At 31.1% G+C, this 10,456-nt stretch overlaps 1 protein-coding gene across 1 annotated transcript; it reads left to right on the top strand.

The window, feature by feature from the left end:
- Window positions 1-766: 766 nt before the first annotated feature.
- On the top strand, window positions 767-9,369 carry LOC139507170 (uncharacterized). Its single transcript, XM_071295671.1, has 6 exons — window positions 767-869; window positions 1,089-1,255; window positions 2,340-2,426; window positions 4,439-4,649; window positions 4,823-5,202; window positions 7,599-9,369. The coding sequence occupies exons 1-6, from the start codon at window positions 854-856 to the stop codon at window positions 7,689-7,691; spliced, it is 954 nt and encodes a 317-aa protein (XP_071151772.1). The 5' UTR covers window positions 767-853; the 3' UTR covers window positions 7,692-9,369.
- The last annotated feature ends 1,087 nt before the right edge of the window (window positions 9,370-10,456 follow it).

Below are 10,456 nucleotides of genomic sequence, written 5' to 3'. Positions count from 1 at the left end.
TCAAATGGTAAAAATCATCAAACACATCAAACAAATGGAAAACAACTGTCAAAGATGCCATGCATTTAATTTAGTTCTCCCGACGTGAGTGAGTTCTACATACAACTTATTAGTGGGGTTCTAATAAAAACAATTTGAAAAACTTAAAGTTCCAGGACAGTTTTCATTATTGCTGAAAATAATAGCCACATCTACATTAATAAGTCCTTATGGGTTTCTTTCAAATCGTAAGGGCCATAGTAGAAAGGTAAAAGCAAAAAAGAAAATTGATTGTGAATTTTTGGCGGTCTCAGATCTTTTTTTCTTTTTTAATAACTGTAATTGAAACTGTATAGATAATTGCATTATAAACAGATTAAGATAATATTTGATTTAAACCATTTCCAAATTTTGCAAAGTTGAAATAGACAAACTACTGTTAATAAGCAATATTTAAATATGAAAATTTCACTGTAAAAACGAAAGTATAACTTTTACAAGTTGCATACAAAAGTTATCTAAAAACAATCTTCTTCTAAGGGAAACTCTTTACTATATTAATACAATTTGATCTTAAGAATAGTTCTTTCCTATATTATGATATATGGAAGAATAAATTGAATTTTATGTAAGTCATTTAAACTTCGATTATAAAACTGTTTATTATTTATTTCTATACTGTACATTCATAGAGGGTTCTCTATTCAATAATGATAACATTGATTCTTTTCACTAACTTCATTTTACAGTAAATGCATTCAAAGATTTCATCAAACCTTTAAAAGTATGTACACATAAACATAAGCTAATATTGTATGTCTAATGTTCAAATTCATAAAATATCGATATTTGTTATATAAACTGCAAAATCAAAATGGCGAATGAAAGGGGTTCGTATTTTTTAATTCATTTTCTTTGCGTTTTGTTATAATTTAGCAATTCTGAAATATATTATTTGTTTAATAATTAAACAATCCATTATAATGAAGGCAACGACAAATCGCTTTTTACCTACCATACTTTGATACCATAGTAAATCATTCTGAGAAAAAAAAATCCAGATTAACAGATGGTTTAAAGTTTATGAAACTGTTGACAATTTTCTATAGGCACATTTATCCAGTATGAAGTACATATCTGGACCTCCGACATCCATGGAGCGGGAACCGACTCTGATGTATTCATACAGTTAATTGGTACTGACACAGAAACAGAAAAGATTGAATTACGTGACAGCAGTAACAATTTTGAACAAGCAAGGGAAGATGAGTTTCTGGTAAAACAACAGTAATTCTTAAGGTTCTTCGCTCCTTTGTTTCGAAAACCATATTTTTAAAAGACTAATACATTGATAGTATTTAGATAAAGGAAAAAGCAGAAAATATGAAGGGTGTGTGTCATTGGTTTTGAGAAATAGTCAAATGAAAATGAAAATTTACTAAATATTTCAATTTGTTTAAGTAATTATTGTATATGATATATGTTCTTGCTCCTATTCATACGATCTTACATAGACAATATTTTGTATGAGAAGAGCAAGACATATTAATAAAATTCAAATAAGTGGAAATCAGAAGAAAATTGTTTTAAAGAGTTAATTTAAACACGGGGAAAAAAGAGAGAAACATTCCTTGCTTCAAACGATCGTGGTTTCAGTTATAGACGAAACAGTCGACAAGAAAAGTCGTATTAAGGAAGTTCGCTGCTCAGTTTCAAAATAAATAGCTTTCCACAACCCTAGTATAAATTGATAGGGGATTAATTGAGGAATCAAAAAAGCAAAAAAAATATAGGGGTCAATGTGCTTGTTTTTTGAGATATTAGCCATTGGAATTTTGACCGGAAAATGTTCTCTCTCTTTTTATAGCTTTAACATTGACCAGTTAAAGTTCTCAAAAACTATTAAAAAATAAATTGGATTTTATAAGACTTTTACAAATGGCTAATAATTATACATGTTAACGATTTATAAAAAGAAAAATGGGGGTCCATGTGCAATTTTTTTAAGGCATTCTTATTGATAAAACCAGAGGATTTCGAAAATCTGACAAAAGTTCCAATTAATATATGCATATATATATATATATATATATATATATATCGGTTTAGCAGAGAGTAAAAAAATCCAAGAAGGGAAGTCCGAGCTTGACAAAAAATAATTTTGCTCCTACCAGTGTTCATTGTTTCATCATTTAATTTTATTCTAACTTAGCGTTATGGCACTGTTCCCTGTCACAGTTGTTTTCAAGTATAATAGACAACGTCAGCTTTTATTTGAACCTTGAGCATATTGTCGATTGTTTTTTTTTTTCATTTAACGCATGACTTAATATTTTATGTACATCTAACATTATCTGTAGCTAGAAGCCGCTGACATTGGTGACATAAGGAAAATAAAAATTGGACATGATGGATCTAGTTTCATGTCTGGATGGCATCTTCATAAGGTATGGAACTGTTTAGAATAAAGTCACAACAAAGCATGAACATGGAAAAGTACAAGAGCACAGCAACCCATAATTCGAAGAAACACAAACAACAAATAGGCCAACTGAAACAATACGAACAAACAACAGACCCCCAAATAATACGTAAAAAGAATCGACAACACGTAACACTCCAAATACCGGTATTGAAAGGTAAACCCAGGTATTTCAGAATTGTATATGCAGTTCCTGACATAACATATCAGTTAGATGATATCTGAATAATAGTTTTAGCGACTTACTGTGTTTCTAATTGGTGTCATGTAGACTGTCCTTTGATAGACTCCAAAACAAATCTTCACAAACCTAACATAATTAATTTTGTCCTGATGATTTTATCCCCTGTTAAATGTATTATAAACAGGTGAACAATTGCGTACCCATAATTGTGCACTTGGCGAAATGTATCATTATCAAATTTATAGACTGGTAAACCAAAATACTCTTATTAGTTTGACAATCAACAGCTTTTGAAAGCGAAAGATTCAAAAGTCTCTTAAACCAAGTTTGGTAAAACTTAATCACTGAAAACGAAATGACCGAGGTCGAGTCTCATTGCTATGAAGCAGGTTTGGTAAATATCACCTGTTGACTAAGATCTGGAATCTAATGTCTCAGAATAGATAAACATATTGATGAATTAAGGTCGATACTCTAAAAGCATGGTTTTGTTAAACATCACATATTAGAAAAGAAAGAATCGAGATGCTAATCATCCAGGTTTGGCAAACAACTGATTTTTAAACTCAGTTTGGTAAATATATATATATGTTGTTAAAGAAAGGATCTATAATTGAAGGCAACAGTAGTATTCCGCTGTTCGAAATTCATAAGTCGATTGAGAAAAAAACAAATTCGGGTTACAAACTAAAACTGAGGGAAACACATCAAATATAAGAGGAGAACTACGACACAACAGACACACAACACTAAAATGTAACACACACAGAAACGAACTATAATATAACAATGGCCATTTTTCTGACTTGGTACAGGACATTTTAAGAAAAAAATAGTGCTTTCATGGCAATTTTAAATATAACATTACAATGACAACAATACATGACATGACTACAGTACTAATAAATGCAAGAACATTCAGGACTGTCACAAAGAAATACACAAATAGATATTACAATAGGACATTTCGACATGCTAATAGTTATCAAAGGTACCAGGCTTATAATTTAATACACCATAAGTGCGTTTCGTCTACATAAGACTCACCATAATCTAAAAGAAAAGAAGTTTGATAAAATTAGTTCTTGAAAAAAAGACCGAAAGTCTAATAGGCCAGATTTGATAAAAATCGGAATCTTAAAAGCTTGGTTTGGTAAAAGCATACATTGTTGGTAAAATTATCGAGTCTAATGAGTCATATTTTGTTCTCAGCGATGAATCGATAGTGAAATGAATAAGTTTTTCTTGATTAAACGGTGATCATATAATGGTATTGAACTGTAAACAGTCAAACGGATTTACTGAAAGTTTTAGTATCCACATCTGATTCACATCACCCATAGAGTATGTGTTTACACAGTAAATCTTAATCCCGTTTAGTATAGAACCAATGCTTACAATTTTCTTGAAATCTTCTATTTAAACTGTTAAATTGGCAGGAGCTGACCTTCGTAGTCATAAGTCGTTTTCTATTCAACACTGTACACACAATCCATTTGTTTAATTCCCCCATGGTAGACACATTGATATCATGGCGCTTCATATGGAATTTGTTTTGTGAACATGAAATCGACGAAGACTAATATTATACTTGATGTGTTTCCCTAGATTTAAGTGTGTAGATTGGATTCGTTTTCTTTTAATCGATTCATGACTTTTGAACACCGGTATAATACTGTTTCCTTTCTTTTTTTCTTTACATAGAAATACATCGGCTCTGAACACGAGTTGAGATGGGTTTTTTTAAAGATAAATTGAAGACTATTTTACATTGGTACTGTTATATAATACAGGTATTCATTAAGAAGCGACCAAAAGTTGGAACAACCAAGTCACAGCACCAGACAACACCAAACTACGACACAAAGGAATACGATGGAATCGAAACAGACGATTATTGGTTTATCGTCGATCGTTGGTTTGATACATCTGAAGACGATAATAAAATAGTAAGAGAATTGTTTCCAACGGACAAGAAAGGCAATCCGCTTTTTGTAACGGAAGGTAATTGTAGATTGTGTTATTGTAATTTTTGAATTATATATTAATAAGAATTGGCATCGTGATTTGCACAACGGCAACATAATTATTCAATTATCTAAGCATCCATGATGTAAAGAGAAATTCATAACATTATTTTAGTATTATTTTTTTTTCCTTTATTTGGATTTTGATAGAAAAGACGTTGAACATACCAACGCCTTCAACAAAAGACGAAGCGATATCCGTCCAATACAGTCCAAATATTGAACGCCAAGAGAGTCCTCATTATGAATCTACAGAACGAACAAATAATCGAGATGATCCGTTTTATGTGCCATCAGCCTATGACAAGGACCCGAAAGCTGAACTGGAAACTATTAAGCAGTACAGGAGTACACAAAGAAATACAAGAATGCCAAGTAAAACACCGAGTAGGAAGGGAGTAACAGAATCCTCATTGACAAATACAGTCTATTCACCAATCCATGAGGAGAATACACAAGCAATTTTAGATATCCACACCGAAGATAATCAGTACTATACAAACGATTTTCAACATAACCCTAGTCCAGAAGTAAGTTTTTAGTTACAAAAAAATACGATCTACAGTCAACATGACCATGAAAAAGCTTCGTAATTTGTTTGATAGTTCATATCATGTCATATTTATTTAAATAAATCACACCTTCATATTTGTCCTCAGCATACCAAATTCAAGGAAATAGTTTCCTTTTAACAGTTATAAGTTGCATACGTAATGATACATTAATACATGTTATAACTAAAAATAAAGGTTGTACTGTGAACACATGCCCTGTAAATAATACAGTTTCGACATTAACATTGGCAAATATGGTCTCTTCACTGATGCCCAATGCCAAACTATTTGCACATCCAAAACTTTACACAAATGGTGAAGAGTTGATTTAACCAGAAAAGGACCACAATTAATTCCAACATGATCAAAGAATGAGTGATATGCATTAAGGAGATACATTTCATAATTCAGAATGAATTCGAAATTTAATGACAGTTTATCTAAAATCCTAAATTGAGTTAAAGGTTTGTTTAAATGTTTTGATTAGAAGATGTAAGTCGGTTTTGTTGCTGGTAGGGGAACTGTATATTTCAATAACTACAGTATAATAACTTATATGAATATGATTTGTTGTCAATTTGGTTTTATGTAGCTTAAGGGTGAACATGATGACTATCGATTGCTCACTTATGTGCATTTGATATTGTTCAGTGTGGGTATAGACATTATTATCGCAAATATGCGTTCTTGGTGACATTAAGGATGTAACCGATAGAATAATTATGAGCAGTTTATTCATTTGCTTAGACCTTTCTCTGTACAGCTCTTCTGACGTTTTTGTGTTTTATTTCATATCGTTTTAACTTTATTCTATTTGTCCATAGGATGGATTTCATGAATTTTTTGTGTTTTTTTTTTCAAATCTGAGGTTTGTATTATTTCAATAGATCGTGAATTCTCTTGCATTCTCCTTACACGAGTCGTCGGGATAAACTTCTGCATTTCGACTGAACCTGTGAATATGAATGCATTACTATAAATCCCGTACAGCCAATCATTAGCTATACTATTGGATGATAACAGAGCAGTAGATCGATTGTTCTTATCTCAGAACCTTACATTGACACCAACGCCGACGCCGGAATTTAGGATCGCTATGAATCTTTAAGTGATATTAATGTCTCAGGCTTAAAAAAAGTTGCTGCATACAGATTAATCGTTGTTTTTTAGGGAAATTAATTTTGAATTGATTATAATTTTGTAAATCAATGATTTCTCATTAAATTTATATTTTGCCTTTTATGTCACTTGCATTAGCTCTTCCCTTTCCTTCTCTTTGTTCCATGTTCATATTATTCACTGGCCCTTCATTATTGAACCAAGAAATGTTGGGGACTTTAGGTTTGCACTTCGTACATCTGTCAGTCCGGCAAATCAGACTTGTTTTCTTCATGCTTGAAGATTTGATTTGATATTTGGTTAGTTGTTTTATCATGACAAGTTACAGGTCAAGTTCAATTTTCACGACTTTAGCTTTTCTACTTGTTCAGTTGAGGCCCTTTCCCTAGAACTAAATTTATACGTATTAATTACTAGATTTTCGTTGAAGGGAAATAACTCATTTTTAAAAGATTTTTCAACGATATTGTATTTATGATAAATAAACTCTTCATAGATACCAGAATTACATTTTGTATGTAAATGACATTTGCATTTGTTCCCTTTTCTTTGGTAAATTATTTTGAAGAATTTAGTGGAAGGTTTGTTTGTTATTCTGTATAAACTAATTTTCTGAATGCTATATACATTATTTTTTTGGGACGAAGTGAACTCTTTTATAAAGATGATAATCTATTTTTGATAAAGAATATATTTCATTTAAAAATTAATTCATGGAAGACATATAGATTTGGTGGAAATTTACACATGGCCTGAGCCATGATATTCAAATTTTATCCTAAATGTTAGCAAGGGATAAATATCATCGCCCAGGCCATGTGTAAATACACTTAAATAATCAGTTTCCACACTTTTTTTTGGGGTCATTCTTGAAGATATCAATTTGATAATTATCATATAGTTTTATCATGACAAGTTACAGATCAAGTAAAAATTTGTTCTGGTCTGATGATTTTTTGAAGAGTTATGGTCTTTGGACATAAACAAAATCACTTAAATTATCAGTTTTCAACAGTTTTTTTTCCATCATGCATGAAGATATGACTAGATATTTTTATGTAGTTAACAACACCATGACAAGTTAAAGATCAAGTTAGAATTTTGTTTCATTAAATGAATTTTTAACCGGTAGGGGACTATGTATTGCCATGCACTACGCACAGAATGCTTGTTTATGAACGCATGTACTTTCACTCATTGTTCATTGTATATCTGCATGCGCATTTCTATTTTAATATTTTATTTCAATCTAGATATCTTCTCCATCTGAATTATCTTTGTATCTAAGTGAAGAGACTGACGGAGCTGTCGGATCCATACGACGGACATTACAGTTATTTCAATGATTCAACGTGTTCCTCACAAAAAATATCAAAAGACGACAAATAATTAAATCTCAGTTGTAGATAAAATCGCGGGAACTCCCGGGAAATTGACAAGGATGTTAACTGCTTATTCTCAGCCTTCCTTGTATGTGTAAGACCGTGATGAATAAAAGGGATGAACGTAAGATAAAATGAAAGAAGGATAAGTGAAAGCCATTTCATTTCCATTTAAGTAAAGTAAGAAGGACAACAATGAACAGCATGAACACAAGACATATTGTATTACTGCTTTCCATGTACCATTCAAAAATTGTTTTAAACATTCTTTCAGTTTTCGTTTTGTCTTCAAGTTTTTGTACTCTGCAATTGGTGTCAAAGAGACGTTTGAGGATTCTTTATTTTTCATATATCAGTTAAATGTGTATTCTGGAGAATAAGTACCCTATGATTTATAAAAGATTTCTACAAAAGGCCAAACAAAGCAACAGTAGTATACCGCTGTTCGAGAGTCATATATCGATTGAGAGAAAACAGACCTGGGTTACAAACTAAAACGAGGAAATCAACGTATCAACAGAAACACTTTATTCTAACAAAAAACAAATGACAATGTAATTCACATTTTACATACACCAAACAGGCCATTTAACCAGGGCCATGAATACAAAATATTGACAAAGATGTAAATCCTTTACTTTTATTGAGTTTGACAAATGCATACAACCATTTTCTTATTAACCTTTATGTAGTTAGTATAAGGTTGAAAAAATTCTGACAAAAACGTATCTAATTTGAAAAAAAAATGTCAAGTGCAATTTAATGAATTTCTCTTTTTGAAATTTGAAACGTGTTATGCATTAATTTTAACTGTTATGTTGTTTCATAGACTAGAAGAGCCGACAATATTGTATGATATCTAAATCAAAATATATCGCCGGTATCTTGCAAATAACAAGTGCATAGACAAAAAAAGATATGATATATCATTGCTTTAATACTAATGAAACGAATATACCAATTTGTCAGGAATGCATTTTGCTTTTTGTTAAGATTGTAGCATAATGTTGATTTGTGTTAAGATTGTAGCATAATGTTGATTTGTGTTAAGATTGTAGCAAAATGTTGATTTGTGTTATTTGCGATTGAACTGGTTTGCACTTTTGAAAGCCAAAGTCTTGGCATAAATAAAATACTATGTACTTCAGTGTAGTTACAACTATATTAACATTGAGTATTTAGAGGCAAATACGTTATTCTTATGATTATGGATGATTTTCATTCTAAAATTAAAATATTTTCATTTTTCCTTTCGTATTCGTTTCAAAATTGACAAAAACCTTCTTTCCAATGCGAAAACATAAGTTAATGTTCATCAAAATTCGTTTCCTATGCCAAGTTCCATGTTAGGTTGACAGAAATTTCACACATAAATTACCGGGTTATTTTAAGTGCAGTTGCTTTATAACTTATATTAATTATTTAAAACTGTCAAGTCGAAAATCTGCCCTTTTGAATAAAAAGATAGATTAATATGTTTGCATTTGTTATTAGAAAAACAAGTTGTATTTTTATCACAACTATTTCTTATGTCCTCTTTTTTCTGAATATGAAGTTCTCTTCATTGTATAGCCGTTACCATTTGGCAACACATATATATGTTCTTTTTACCTACTTAAAAAATAAAACAATTAAAACATTATCAAATCTCTTTTTCTTCATTGGAATATGAAGTAAATAAACTCATCATAGATACCAGGACTAAATTTTGTATATACGTCAGACGCGCGTTTCGTCTACAAAAGACTCATCAGTGACGCTCGAATTCAAAAAAGTTAAAAAGGCCAAATAAAGTACGAAGTTGAAGAGTATTGAGGACCAAAATTCCTAAAAGTTTTGCCAAATCCAGCTAAGGTAATCTATGCCTGATAAAACGTATACCTCTCTAAATGCTTCGTTTCAGAAGATGTTGTATGAATGGCTATCAGACAACTTCTGACGAGTGACCAGATGAAGTAAAAGCAACCAACTTTTAGTCAACGTTCGGTTTTTGAAAATAAGAAGAACCCATACCGCATTATACGCTTTAAAAAGAGGCCCCGAAATGACATATGTAAAACAATTTCAAAAAAAAACAAACCTGACGGTCTCATCAATGTACAAAATTAATAAAGGAAAAAGAAGTATGATATACAGTAACAAATGACAAACAGTGAATTACATGCTACTTGTTGAATATCCTACTGAGTACTGACAAAGAAAGGAACTTGTTGAATATCTCATAGATTAAGCAGGTACTTGTTGAATATCCTTTTGGTATAGTAGGTACTTGTTGAATGTCCAATATAGATAGCAGGTTGAATAAAGTAAGATTAAAATTTTGAGTATCGAGACTTTGTAACTAAAAATGGGTTGGGTTTTTTTCACATGTCGCGCCGTATCTCGAAAACAATTGATGATTATTGCTTAAATCTTTACACACTTCTTACTTATATTAATCTAAAGATCTGTACACCTTTTGCTATTGATTCAAAATGTTGTCTTAGAATTATTGAGTTTGTTGTAAAAAAAGGGAAGGGGTTTTCACATGGCGCGCCGTATATCGAAAACAATTTATGATTATTGCTTAAAACTTTACAAATTCTTAGTTATATTACTCTTAAGGTCTGTATACTTTAAGGTGAGGATTCAAAATCTTATTTAAGAATTATTGAGTTTTTTCAACAACAAAAAACAAGGGGTGGATTTCACATGTCGCGCCGTATCTCAGAAAACATTTATGATTATTG

Source organism: Mytilus edulis, unplaced genomic scaffold, assembly GCF_963676685.1.
Source record: "Mytilus edulis unplaced genomic scaffold, xbMytEdul2.2 SCAFFOLD_1874, whole genome shotgun sequence".
Classification (NCBI taxonomy): domain Eukaryota; kingdom Metazoa; phylum Mollusca; class Bivalvia; order Mytilida; family Mytilidae; genus Mytilus; species Mytilus edulis.
Note: the sequence above shows the minus strand (reverse complement) of the source record. Positions and strands in the feature narration are given on the sequence as shown.